The 14,666-nt window shown below is 44.6% G+C and overlaps 1 protein-coding gene across 2 annotated transcripts in view; it reads right to left on the bottom strand.

Annotated features, from left to right (window-relative positions):
- Nucleotides 1-5,466, bottom strand: part of ARSB (arylsulfatase B) — a 77,731-nt gene extending 72,265 nt beyond the window's left edge. Inside the window, exons 1-2 of one of the 2 annotated variants that reach the window (XM_064140356.1) lie at nucleotides 5,447-5,466; nucleotides 600-786 (exon numbers count right to left, since the gene is read on the bottom strand). In XM_064140356.1, the coding sequence (XP_063996426.1) occupies nucleotides 600-705 (106 nt within the window). In that variant the 5' untranslated portion in view covers nucleotides 706-786; nucleotides 5,447-5,466. Of the gene's footprint in view, nucleotides 1-599; nucleotides 787-4,847; nucleotides 5,168-5,446 lie in introns of those variants that run through there. The other variant, XM_064140355.1, reaches the window with a different exon arrangement.
- Between the last annotated feature and the right edge of the window lie 9,200 nt (nucleotides 5,467-14,666).

Below are 14,666 nucleotides of genomic sequence, written 5' to 3'. Positions count from 1 at the left end.
TCACACTTTGACAAGTTATTTCTGGCATTAATTCTCAAGTCTAAGTGTTTGACTTTGTAACTTACAAGTTCCTGCAGATAAACCTTTTGGATACTGTTTAACAGAAGCTTTCACACCCTCTTCCTTGCCACAGGCGCTGGAAAACTAATGCTAGTCTATTCATAAAGCATGAATGCAGCACAGCATGATGTCTATTTTTCTCTTAAACATATCAACTTTTGGATATGTCACATTACCTGAAGAATAAACCATGTCTACTCTCTGATCTAACACAAACTGTTTTACATTAAAGACACTTATAGAAACAGACCAGTTATTGCACTGTAAATATTCTAATCATTGTGGAACCAAAATAAGTGCAGATCATAAGAAATAACTTATTTGGAGGCACTCAATAATTACAGAATTCAATATGTTGTAAGACTTGGGCACGCATTTAAGGCACCTATTTTAAGCTGTTATACTTTAGAAAAATGCATGCCTGGGCATTGATTTACTTATACAGGCACTGATTTACTTACATGCCAATAGTAAGAACAGGGCAGTTTCTCATAATTGTTAACACTGCATTTATTGTCCATGTAAAACCTAGCCATTACCGAAGTAAGTGTCAAATCCTCGGCGAGTTGGAAGGCATTCCTTTCTGTACATCCCTAAGTGCCACTTCCCCACCATGTGAGTAACATATCCTGCCTCTTGAAGCATCTCTGGGAGGAGTTTCTCATCCAGCGGCACACAGCTCGGCTGGCACGGCCAAATGATCTGGTGTTGTAAACCTGTATGGATCTAACAGAGAAAACAGGGATTAGTTACAGTGTAGCAGAGTGTTCCCCAGCTTGCTTCATCAGCAGGTGCAGAAAGAAACAGATACTCTGGAGGCTCGCATTAATTTTAGGGATTCTTGTTTTGACCAGCGTAGCATCAAGTCTGATGATGCAGGTGAAGGGCAGAGGTAGCAAGGAGAAAGACATAGAAGTAGCACTCCAGGGGTCAATGACATCTTCACAGACAAACCAAGCCTTGAGGAAGAGGACCTTGGGTGTCTTGGTTGATAAAATGCTCAACATGAGCTGGCAATGTACATGTGCAACCCAGACAACAACCATGTCCTGCACTGCACCAAGAGAAGCGTGGCCAGACGGGCAAGGGAGGTTGTTCTCTACCTTTACTCTGGTCTCGTCAGACCCCACCTGGAGTACCATGTACAGTTCTGGAGCCCCCAACACAAGAAGGACACCAAACTGTTAGAGCAAGTCCAGAGGAGGGCCACAAAGATGATCAGAGGGCCTTCCAGTATCTGAAGGAAACTTACAGGAGGGCTGGGGAGGGATTATTTACAAGGACTTGTAACGACAGGATGAGGAGTAATGGGTTTAAATTGGAAAAGGGGAGATGTAAAATAGATGTTAGGAAGAAGTACTTCACAGCAAGGGAACAGGTTGCCCTGGGAGCTTGTGGACGCTCCCTCCCTGGAGGTGTTCAAGACTAGGTTGGATTAGTCCTTGAGTGAATTGTTCTAATGGGAGGTGTCCCTGTCTATGGCAGGAGATTGGAACTAGACGATCTTTGAGGTCACTTCCAATCTAACCCCTTCTATGATTCTAAGTGCAATAAAACACAACAAAGCCTTTTGTGTTCTCATCTAAAAATCTAACAAGTAAAAATTGCCATCATGTTGAAGGCTAGGCACAATATCTCAACACAGAGTAAGATATTAAACAGGATGGAGATGGGCAACAATGTGCATGGCAAATGAAGATAGCAAGCTTTTGTCTGTATCACAGAATGATCACCAGAAGGAATGATGATGAAAGGTAAGAAAGCTAATGTTCAGTTACTTTTCCAAATGGACATCATATATACACATTTCTATATTTATGTAGATAAAGTGAGTGCAAGCACTACAGGAAGAAAAAAAAAAAACAAAAACAACAAAACAACTACTTGGATATTGGATACTGAGGATGACACAAGATTTAGACACTATCTGGGTCTGACTTCTCTAGTTCCACATATAATGTGAATTTTTTATCTCTTTACAAAGACAATGATACCGCAGCTGGTACATTTTGCTTGTTGCAAAGAACCTTTTCAGTCACTGTGTATCATAGAATCATAGAATCAACCAGGTTGGAAGAGACCTCCAAGATCATCAAGTCCAACCTAGCACCCTGCCCAAGCCAGTCAACTAGACCATGGCACTAAGTGCCTCATCCAGTCTTTTCTTGAAGACCCCCAGGGACGGTGCCTCCACCACCTCCCTGGGCAGCCCATTCCAATGGGAAATCACTCTCTCTGTGAAGAACTTCTTCCTAATATCCAGCCTATACCTACCCTGGCACAACTTGAGACTGTGTCCCCTTGTTCTATTGCTGGTTACCTGTACTGTAAGCTGACTTCTGTTAGCTGCTCAAAAAAAGGAGAAAAAAAAAAAAAGTTTGCCTCTGTTAAAGCTGAAAACCTTCAAGACCTCTAAGATCACAAGACACCAGATTTTGTAACTCCACTAGGCATTCCAGTGTAGCAACCTGCATGGTAAGTTTTTAAGTATCCCTTGAGCAACACTTTGAAATTACTTTTAAACCAAGTAAGTCCTGGTCTTAGGAAAGTAGATATGTACACTCTTAAAAATAGCCTACTAATTATTGTCTTTGAAACAGGGCTGGGGTGGGGGGGAAACACACACACACACACACACACACAAAACCACAAGAAAACAAACAAACAAACAAAAAAAAACAACAACAAAACCCATACTATTTTTTTCCTATTTTTCTATAGGCAGTTAAAAAAACCAAACAAACAAAACAAAAACTCAACAAAAAACACACACACAAAAAAAAATGAAAGACACAAGCTAAACAAAACAAAACCCCACAGATTTACAACATAATTGTTTCCTGCACTAGAAGCCTCTCCAAATGTATTCTTTCTACATTACTGCAGACTTCCAGTATTATTTTATTCACATGTAACAAGGTCTGCACAAAGATGATTATCAAGTTAGACACAGATGATGAATTTAAATATGGACTCAACTATGAGGATATCCAACTTTGACTTTTAAGATCAGATGCAGTAATGTCTAGCTAACCCTAACCCGTTTCTTACTTAAGTTCTGTGTTTTAGAAATAGCCTCATTAAAGAATTCATAGAATCACGGAACTGTCAGGACTGGAAGGGACCTCAAGGATCATCTAGTTCCAGTTCCCCTGCTATGGGAAGGGACACTTTCTGCTAGATCAGGTTACCCAGACCCTCAATGAGCCTGGTCTTAAAAAATTCCAGGGACTGGGCAACCTGTTCCAATGTCTCACTACCGCCATGGTGAAGTACTTCCTAATGTCTAATCTAAATCTACCCTCCTCTAGCTTGGATCCATTCCCCCCAGTCCTATCATTACCCAATATCCCCGAAAGTCCCTCATCAGCTTTCTTGTAGGCCCTCTTCAGATACCAGAGGGCCACAATAAGGTCTCATTAGAGCTTTCTCTTCCCCAGACTGAACAACCCCAACTTCCTCAGCCTGTCTTCATAGGAGAGGTGCTCCAGCCCTCTGATCATCCTCATAGTCCTTCTCTAGACATAAAGCACACCTATACCTTTCTTATAATAGAGCCCTCAGAACTGGACACAGTACTTTTAGGTGAGGTATCAAGAGCAGTGTTGAGGGGACGAAACACCTTCCACAATCTGCTGACTATACTTTTCTCTTCATGCTGCCCAGGATGCAGTTGGCTTTCTGGGATGCAAGTGCACACTGGTGACTCATATTGAGCTTCTCAGTTTATTTAATAATTCTAGAAGTTGGCAAAGAAAAAGTAATTTTTATTGATTCTTCAAGTTTCCAGGAGCTGAACTAATATTGCTTGGAAAGATTACCACCTTAACAGACTCCCTGCAATAAGAGATAATATCCACTAACACACGATGATACTCATCTTCATTCTAGAAGGCTTCCTTGACAAATCACTATGTTTAACATGTATATGCAGGACTTTGTTTGAGAGAGAGGGCAAGTTTCTGAAATACTCTTAACTCTTCTTTCTGTCTATGTTGTATCTTTCTCAAACCTCCCCATCTATTTTTTGCAAGGTTGGCTTTTGGGTTTGTTTCTTGTTTGTGTGTTGCTTTCCTTCCTCCCCTTGCCCCTCCCCACCCCACCCCCCCCCCCAAAAAAAAAAAAAAAAAAAAAAAAGGCAGTAAGAGGAAGAAGTACATCAATATGATAAAGTCCAATTCTTATGCCTGTGCAAATGAAAAATAAAAACAAAATGACAAACCATCAGTTTGTGTGCACTCCATCAAGTCATGCACATGAAGGAAAATGTAAAGGTCAGAGTACATTTAAAAGCTGAATTTGAAAAGATGTTCCAAGAACTGAAGGCGTGGTGCTGATCCACTACTGGCTGCGTCTTGACTGTGTGCCTGTTCAGTTCAGGAGCATGTAGCAGAAGATGCCTCGGTCAGACACGCTTTTTACGACATGCTGCCACCGCTGTTAACCCGGCTGAAGTACAGGGGACACCTCAGCTTTTCTGAAACAGCGCTACTACTAAACCCGCGATTAGTTTATTCCCGAGATAGCGAGCCGAAGTATGTGAAGCAAGCCTGCGTACAAGAGAAGCTGATCTTCATACGGTAGTCTTCTTTCAAGTGCATCTTCTCAGGAGATACAAGAAGGGTGAAGTAGAAACGACACAGAGCGTTGCTAAGAACGCCAGCAGCTACCTGCTAACATGCCGCGGAGGACGGCAGAAAGGAGCCATGGCTGGCGGGATGGAGAGAGAAACCCCGAAAGCTCTCCAGCAGGACAAGCCCAGAGCTGCGCTTTGACCCGCGCCCTACCTGGTATCGGCCGCTGAGGAGCTGGCTGCGGGAAGGGGTGCAGAGTGGCTGGGTATAGTACCGCTCCAGCCGCACACCGCCTGCCCCCAGGGCGTCCAGCCGCGGCGTGCGGATAGCCGAGCCGTGCCAGCCCACGTCGCCCCAGCCCAGGTCGTCGGCCAGCACGAACACCAGGTGCGGGGGGGGCGGCGGCGCCGCCGCCAGCCGCCAGAGGCAGAGAAGCAGGCAGAGGAGCGGCAGGGCAGCAGCCGGCCGCGCCATCCCCGCCACCAGGAAGTGGGCCGCGCAGCTCGCCGCGGGGACGAGCGGTGGCACCAGTCTGCTCCTCCCCGCCGGGAGGGCCCCGCTGCACGGCGGGGCGGTGGCGGCGGTGGGGCGCGTCCGTTCTCGGCACCGCCCGGTGGGGTGGGCAGAGGTTGCCTCCTCTGCGCCCTGGAGCTACGGCTCTGTCCAAGCCTGCGTAGCAGCCATGGCGGGGTGAAAAGGGCTTAGTTTTGGAATGAGTTTAGTAAAGAAAAAGTAATGTTGTTGCCAGTGTTAGTTGGAGATCCCTTCCAGTACTGTCCCTTCCCCAGGGAAGCTAGTGCACTTCTGCAAACCTGAGTGTCCGAGTCAGCTGTGCTTCCCCGGAAGCCGATGCAACAGCTGGAGCAGAGGACACACTGCATGCTGCTGCGAGTCACTGCACTGCTCTCTGCCGCCATACACCAGACCGCAGCAGCTCGCTGCCGCCCGTGGCTCTGCGCATAAGCGAAGGGGCGCAGCGCCTTGCCGCTTGCCAGCATGTGCTACAGCCTGGGAAAGGTGCAGCTGAGCTGTGTTGGTATGGCAGTTACTTCTGCATGAAAAGCTGCATGGCCTCTTTCTTTGCCATTATCTTCTGCTGCTCTCACTCTCTCTCCTTTCTGCCCCTTCTGCAAAATCAGAAGCGACTCTGTGTTTTTTTCCTCTTTGTTTTGTCCGTATGGATGAGAAGCCTTAATCTGGGTTTGGCTTGTAAAATAGTATTTGTGACTGTTACTCTGTAGCAAGAAACTGAAGCAACCCAGAAGCAGAACTAACAGCTGTGTCAACAGGGCTGTTTCTTCAAAGCATGCAATATTCTAAAACCATTGGCTGTGAACAGCTGCTACCTTAGTCATACTCTTCACACCGAATTTAAGACCACAAAAGGACAGAAAAAAACCTTTTAACTATGATCAGGTTTGTTCATCCATGGAATACATATAAATTTCAGTGTCCAATTAAAGATCAAACAGACGTGTGTTTAACACTTAGCTGGAGTGGTACACACAGGGAATCCGGTGGAGAAGGACCATTACAAGGTCTTGTAGTGATAGGATGAGCAACCTGCAAAATGAACCTTGAAACTCATGCAGAGTTATGAAGTACGTATATTTTATAACAGCACTGGGCACAGGCAGGATCTCTGCATCAATCCTGCACACCCCAGGCTGGCACAAGCCACAGTTCATGTTACAAGAGCATACATAATAAGAGGTAGGGTTATTACAATTATTCCTCAGAGTTCATTAACATAAGTATTTCCCCTTTCTCCACCCCAGTTCCAACCCATCCCAGTGGTTTGGAATGGTTATCTAAGATGAGCACCAGTACATTCTTCCTCACAGGGTTTTTCATCTTTGGTCAGCAGGCCCCTCTTTATTGCTGATGTCAGGATATCTCTGCTTCTCCTTTATCTCCTTCCTGCTTTCCTTAGTCACTGCAGGCCTGGGCCTTTACAAGATTACATATCATAGATCTCCAACTAGTAGCTGTAGATACTTCTGCAGTAGTTGTTGTTTAGGTTTACGTATTATCAACTGACTACTATAAACAAACATTTCTACAAAGTTTGGTATTTTATGGTTTGTTACAGATATCCTCAGAAATGTGCATCTGGTCTGTAAGGCCCTTTAACAGCACTCCTTGATATTTCTCATATCATGAGGGGCAAAGTTTTGAAGCTGGAGCAGGGTAGATTTAGATTAGACATGAAGTTCTTTACAATGAGAGTGGTAAAATGCTGGAACAGATTGTGCAGGGGTATGGTGGAGGCCCCATCCCTGGAGACATTCAAGATCAGACTTGATATGGCCCTGGGCCACCACATCTAGTTGGAAGTGCCCACCATCAGGAAGTTTGTGGGTGACACCAAGATGGGAGCATGTATCGATCTGTTAGAGGGTAGGAGGGCTTTGCAGAGGGACCTGGACAGGCTGGATAGATGGACGAAGTCCAATGACATGAGTTTTAACAAGGCCAAGTGCTAGGTTCTGCACTTTGGCCACAACAGCCCCATGTTTCACTAGAGGCTGGGGATGGAGTGGCTGGAGAACAGCCAGCAGTGTGCCTAGGTGGCCAAGAAAGCCAACGGCATCCGCCCTGGTAAAGCATAAATCCTGCCAGGCCAGCTTGACCTTTGCTCTCCTCCTATTGCGGTTCTGGGAGTGGAGTTAGATGAGCAAACAATAAGGATTTGCCCCCAGCAAAGCCTTGAGGGCTGGGGGGCTTAGCATGACATGTCAGATGTCTTGTGCTGCCCCTCAACATGCCTGCAGGGTCACATAATGTGCAAAGCTTTGAACTCATTGGCCAGAACAATGATGCTGGTGCCTATTGGCCAGTTTCATTCTGTGATTCTGTGTCCCCGTTCACTGCAAGGGAGTTGAGCGAGACACTCTTTGAGCATTCCTTCCAACCCAATGCAACCTGTGAATCTATGAATACGTGCATTCCTAAACTTATGCAGCCATTTCACAACATGTTGAATGAACCACCCACATTAAAAACTGTATTTCTTGGTAAGAAAGCCAACTACTGGGTGTGCCAGACCCCTTTTGATTGTCTTTTTGGGTGACAAGGCTCTATGGAAAGATAGTTCCTTCTCCTGTGGGTGAAGTCTTGCAGATAAGTCTATGAAATTACCAGATATTGTTTTTTATAAATCCCAAAGAATTCCCTGATGGATTGAGAACAAGAGCAGTGATGGCTGATGCATTTTTTGTTCTGCAATAAGAATGTGCTATGTAGTGCTACATAGTCTACAGCTGGTTTTGGAACAAGGAACCACAATACAGTCCTAACATGAGTTTTCCCTGAAGTAACTTACAGGAATGCTGACAATCTGGTATGTGACTATGAGTTGTATCTTCTTTTTTGGGATGTGATTCATACCATTTGAAAGGCTGTAAATTGCCACTTCATCTTGTTTTTAGCTCAAATCCCATCACCAGTCACAGCTGTCTCACTGAAATGATTATTTTACTAATTTCTTCCATGTCCTTATTATAGCTAAAGTTCCATTCAAACAGCATATTCCCATGGAAAGCACTCTTGTGCATGGGTTGTGGTAGGTCTGATAGGCCCAAAATAGGCTGATACATGTCCTGCCTTGCCTGGGCATGTTTTTCTGCTCTACAAGAGAGGCAAGCATGGAAAAGGGACACAAAAGAACCTGTAGCCACTGAGTCTGGCCTGCCCAGGGTCCTGTGGTAAACAAGGTACATACTAAGCTTGTGACTGCCAAGTGCAAGGCCTGTGCTCTTCCCAAATTTGGGGAAAAGTGAGCCTGTGGCTCTGCCTAATATGGTAATGTTTGGCTAACTGCCATCCTGGTTGGCTGTTCTGTGTCCAAAGGGCAATTAATCTTGGCCCGCATTGATAAAAGGAGATACACAAGTAAACAATTTGCTTTGCTTCCTTGCTCACTCCCCTGCCTTCTCTGCTGTGCTCAGCTGTGCTCTGCCGTTGCCTGCTGCAGTTGCCTACTGCCTTACTGTTTACTTGGTAAACTCCACTGCTGCGAGCTTACCAGGAGCAGAGCCTGGATGCCTACATGCGATTGTCCTGTGTGGTCAGCGTGACATTGTGCTGAGGCTGCATGACACCCTGCCTCTATGCCTGCAAGTCCTGCTTAGAAGAGCCAGGAGACAAGATCAGAGATTGTCTGTGTCTTTCCCCAGAAGGCAGGAAGAATTGAGTCTCAATGTCCAACAAAACAGAGTCCCCTGAAAGCATTTGGACACTGTCTGGACTGTGACTAATCCCTGCGAGTCAAGTAATAATAATTTGTGAGTAAATGCTTAAATGCCACTTTGTAATTCTCCATTGCCTGCTGCCAGGAGCAGAAAAATCTTGAGTCCATTTACTGGGCAAGTGGCATTTGACCAGGGTAATCTTCTCTTCCAGTTCAATTACTGTTCATACATTTTGCTGGTTATTACTAGATGTAGATATTATCCATAGAATGTTTCCATGACCATGTAAGAACCAAAATATTATTAAAATTAGAGGTCAGGGGTGGTGAGAGTTCTGAATAGCAACATTAATGAACAGTACTAACTTTGGAACAAATATCATCTCGCATTAATTAATTTCCCTTCTGCAACAGCATGCGAAATAATGGCTTAGAAAATCTATGCAGTGCGGGTGCAATAAAAAATGTTGGATACAAATCTTGCAGTAAAATTCATAATAGCTATTCACCTGTGTGACGGTTTGGGCTCTTACCCGCCCCCCCCCCCCCCCCACACACACTTTTGGAATTGCCCCAGCTAACGCAGACAGCCTCTGGGAATATAAATGAAGCTATTTATTTTACAGCAGCAAATACACAGGCAGCTATTTACAATATATACAGTTATATACAGAAATATACAAAGGATAAACAATACAGAAGCACAACTCCCCTCCCAGAAACCTGAGTCCCCAAGAGGGGCTCTCAAACCACCCCAACACCTCCCGTTGCCCTCTCAACCTTACCCCAGTTCTTAAGAAGAAGAGAGGTCAGCCAAGAGGTTAGGGAGCAAGGTTAGTGGGAGCAAGGTTAATGAGATGTGACCAGGTCTGAAGGCAAAGGCAGAATGAAAAGACAAAATGGAGAATGTTTACTTCTTCTTCCCAGAGTTCTCAGCGTGACTGTGAGAGAAGTTGACATCAATTGTTTTCATTTCACTGCCCATTATCTAGTTCTTTTACCAAAACATTCTAGCTTGCTTCAAACTAGCACAACCTGACGTTTCCAAAGATACCATGATGATTGGTTACAGTGGAACCCATATTCCCTTGTAGAGACTTATTTGCTGGTTATCATGCTCCACCAGAAGCAGATAATCCAGTTGCCTGATCTGCAAGGGTTAAAACATTAGTTTGAACCATCATCCGAAACAAATGCAGCAGCTATTGCACAGTCATAACCTGGATGTTACTGCCTGACACGTTCTCAGTGCTTGCTTGCTTTATTTGATTTAATTACCGATTGAAGGGATTGAAAACCCAAACAGAAAATCCTGGAAGTGGCCTGGGTTCAGTGGTCTGTGTTTCAGACTACCTCCTCTCAATTTGGATCAGTGATTAACAAATTCATTAGAGTGACACACAAGGTTTTGGTATCCATGTTGCTTTGTCATTCCAGACAAACCATGAATGTGGTGCTTCTTGTCATAGCACACACAAACTTGAAACAAAAGTTCAAATGGGAATACAAAAGTCTACTCTTGTATAACAAGACTCTCTAGAGACAAAAGGAAAATGACAGGGAAAAAAAATCCAAGAGAACTCTTGACATGTCCTGACCTTTTCGCACATAGAAACTTGGTGACATTTTCCCACTTCATTACAGAGGTGTCTCCTCTGTTAGCTGGTGGACCTGCAAAAGACTTAAAAGCTGCCCCTGCCAATTTTCTGCCCTGATATTTCTATTTGATTGGTTAGAAGCCCTTTCAAAACGTGGATGTACTACTGAAATATTCTTGCTCCCATGCATTTCCTCTTGCTCTATCTTGACACCACAAGGTTGTGCAACACAATATCACTACATGTAATAAAAAGCAGTGACAAGAAGCTACAAAAGCTGTTAAACATCCCCCTTCTGATCTACAAAAAGCTGTTAAACACCCCTCCCTTCTCGTTCTCTCAGTTTGTTTTTTTTTGTTTGGGTTGGGTTTTTGCTTGTTTGTGTGTGGATTTTTTTTTGGGGGGTGGGGGTGGTTTTTTTGTTATTGCTTGTGTATTTCTTTGTTTAATCTATATGCATGTGAACCTTTATGTGGGCTTAATCTGTAAGGCCTCATCCCCTTATACTAGTCTACCCCTGCTGTGCAAAATGCTGCAATGTTATCATAGAATCATAGAATCATAGAATCAACCAGATCAACCAGGTTGGAAGAGACCTCCAAGATCATCCAGTCCAACCTAGCACCCAGCCCTATCCAATCAACTAAACCATGGCACTAAGTGCCTCATCCAGGCTTTTCTTGAAGACCCCCAGGGACGGTGACTCCACCACCTCCCTGGGCAGCCCATTCCAATGCCAATCACTCTCTCTGTGAAGAACTTCTTCCTAACATCCAGCCTATACCTCCCCTGACACAACTTGAGACTGTGTCCCCTTGTTCTATTGCTGGTTGCCTGGCAGAAGAGGCCACCCCTCACCTGGCTACAACCTCCCTTCGGGTAGTTGTAGACAGTAATAAGATCACCCCTGAGCCTCCTCTTCTCCAGGCTAAACAACCCCAGCTCCCTCAGCCTCTCTCATAGGATTTGTGTTCCAGGCCCCTCACCAGCTTTGTTGCCCTTCTCTGGACACATTCCAGCACCTCAACATCTCTCTTGAATTGAGGGGCCCAGAACTGGACACAGCACTCAAGGTGTAGCCTGACCAGTGCTGAGTACAAGGGAAGAATAACCTCCCTTGTCCTACTGGCCACACTGTTCCTGATGCAGGCCATGATGCCATTGGCTCTCTTGGCCACCTGGGCACACTGCTGCCTCATCTTCAGCTTACTATCTATCAGTACCCCCAGGTCCCTTTCCTCCTGGCTGCTCTCCAGCAACTCAGTCCCCAGCCTATAGCTCTGCTTGGGGTTGTTGTGGCCAAAGTGCAGAACCCTGCACTTGGCCTTGTTCAATCTCATCCCATTGGCCTCTGCCCACCCATCCAGCCTGTCCAGGTCCCTCTGCAGGGCTCTCCTAACCTCCAACAGATCAACACCTGCTCCTAGCTTGGTGTCATCTGCAAACTTACTGATGCTGGACTCAATCCCCTCGTCCAGGTCATCAATAAAGATATTGAACAGGACTGGGCCCAGCACTGATCCTTGGGGAACACCACTAGTGACAGCTGCCAACTGGTTGTGGCACCATTCACCACCACTCTCTGGGCTCTGCCATCCAGCCAGTTCTTGACCCAGCACAGAGTGAATCTGTCCAAACCATGAGCTGCCAGCTTGGCCAGGAGCTTCTTGTGGCAGACAGTGTCAAAGGCTGTACTGAAGTCCAGGTAGACTACATCCACAGCCTGCTCCACATTCATCAGGCAGGCAATGAGGTCACCCCTGAGCCTCCTCTTCTACAGGCTAAACAACCCCAGATCCTTCAGCCTCTCCTCATAGGGTTTGTGTTCCAGGCCCCTCACCAGCTTTGTTGCCCTTCTCTGGACACGCTCCAGCACCTCAGCATCTCTCTTGAATTGAGGGGCCCAGAACTGGACACAGGACTCAAGGTGTGGCCTGACCAGTGCTGAGTACAGGGGAAGAATAACCTCCCTCGTCCTACTGGCCATAAAGGATAATAATTTCTGAATGGATTTTTCACTCAGGATGGAACTACATGCAAACCTACCCACAATCTGTCTATTTTATCTTGATCTGCTTTGTAAAATATATTCAGAACAGCACAATGTAATGTCAGCTTACTTTAACACGAGTGTTTGTTACTCAAACTGTGTTTCTCTTGGTATATTCCATTACATTTCTTCTTCTCTGCTGAAGATTTAGGGGCACCAGCTCCTTTGGAGGAAGTACATTCTGGACATTACTCATATGCACTATGGAAGTTTTTGTCTATGGTCTAGAGACGAGTGTTACTCTTTGTAAGCTGGAAATTCTGACATTGCTGCTAAAAAGATATGTTGAGCATATTGTGCAATTCAGAGAAGTGTTTTAATAATTTAGTGTGTTCCACTAAGATGATTAAGGGGCTGGAGCGCATGCCCTGTGAAGAGAGGCTGAGGAACCTGGGGCTGTTTTTGGTCTCATGAAAAAAAGACTGAGAGGAGATCTAATCAATATTTATAAATATATGGGTGTCAAGAGGGAGGGGACAAACTCTTCTCCGTTGCAGCTTGTGATAGGGCACATAGCACAGGAAGAACTTCTTTACTGTAAGGGTTGCAGCACTGGAACAGGCTGGTCAGAGACACTGTACTATCATCCTCCAGAGACTTTCGAGACTCATCTGGATGTGTTCCTGTATGACCTGCTGTGCTAGTTTGAAGCAAGCTAGAACGTTTTGGTGAGAAGAACTAGATCATAGGCTGTGAAAGGAAAACAATGGTGATGTTTGCTCCCCTCAGAGTCTTGCTGAAGAAGAAACAAAAACATTAGATAACACTCTTGCCATTTTGTCTTACTCTGCCTCGGGCTTCTCACTGAGCTGCATCTCTCTAATACACTCTCCACTCACCTTTGCTTCTTAACCTCTTGGCTGAACCTCTATTCTTCCTTAGGACTGGGGTAAGGTTGAGAGGGGCAGGGGGAAGGTGCAGGGGTGGTTGAGAGCCCCTCCTGGGGACTCAGGCTTCTGGGAGTTGTGTTTCTGTATTACCTTTTACCTTGTATATTTCTGTCTATAACTGTATATACTGTAAATATCTGCTTGTATATTGTGCTAGCTGCAAATAAATAGCTTCATTCATATTCCCAGAGCCACCTGAGTCTAGTCTGGGTGATTTCTAAAGTGTGTGTGTGTTGGGGGGGGGGGGGGGGTGTACACCCAAACTGTCACATATCTTATGGTCCTGTTCTGGCAGGGTGATTGGACTCAATGATCAGAATGCCACTTCCAACCCCTAACATCCTGTGATTATCCTGATCCTGCTTACGTGGGCTATTGAATATTTAACAGTAAATAAAGCTCCTCTGCTGTGGATTTGATTATATTCTGTCGTTCTCAACATTTTTTTTTTTTGTAACACATATGTCTCTTACTGCTGCTTAATATATAATGAAGAGGAACAGGAGAACAGAATTTCTCTGTCAGCGTGGCACTTCATATTTAGAATGGTAGATCCATGGTACAGCACTTTTAAGGTTTATTCAGAAATTGAACAATAACATGCTGTCTGTTGTAGAATGTTACATTTAATCTACCAGTTGATTAATATAAAATAATGAAGAACGAGATGTCTGTAATGGCTTCATTAAGACTATTTAATTTTTGGTCTTCTGTGAAAATTTCTGCCATGCTGACACATAGCAGGGAAAAAATGCTAACAGTTCAGTTTGCTTTTAATATTGCCTTTATGATTTGTAGTGGCTGCTGGGATGTATTTCAATTCCTTAGGAAGCATTCCTGTGCAGAACACTGAAGCTGTTTTAATGGTAAGTTTGTGATGTCCTGTTGTAAGGAGCCAGAATAAGCTAGTCTGCCCTGAAGGCAGGCAAAGGAGCGATGTAATAATAAATTAATTACAATTATGCCTATTAATATTAACAACCAGGTGTAAATACTAACAAACTATGAAAGTTATTTATTAATATTAAATCTTGCAAAAAAACCTCCTTATTTATAATGTTTGAATGCACGGTTGTGGGTATTTACACAGGGAACAGGCAATTTAAACAGTTAGGCAAAACCAGAAATGCAAATATGAATATGAGCTTTTGGAAATATTCTTGCAGTCAATATGCCACTTGCCCTTGTCCTGAGGGGGACTCGAGAGGCTCCTTTCTGCTAAGTTACAACTGCAGAAAAGAACCAAACCAAAGAAAATCTTTAATTACAAAGAGGCTTTTTGGAATATTTACTCATAAAATA

Source organism: Pogoniulus pusillus, chromosome Z (assembly GCF_015220805.1).
Source record: "Pogoniulus pusillus isolate bPogPus1 chromosome Z, bPogPus1.pri, whole genome shotgun sequence".
NCBI lineage: Eukaryota > Metazoa > Chordata > Aves > Piciformes > Lybiidae > Pogoniulus > Pogoniulus pusillus.
This window is presented reverse-complemented; position numbering and strand designations above follow the sequence as displayed.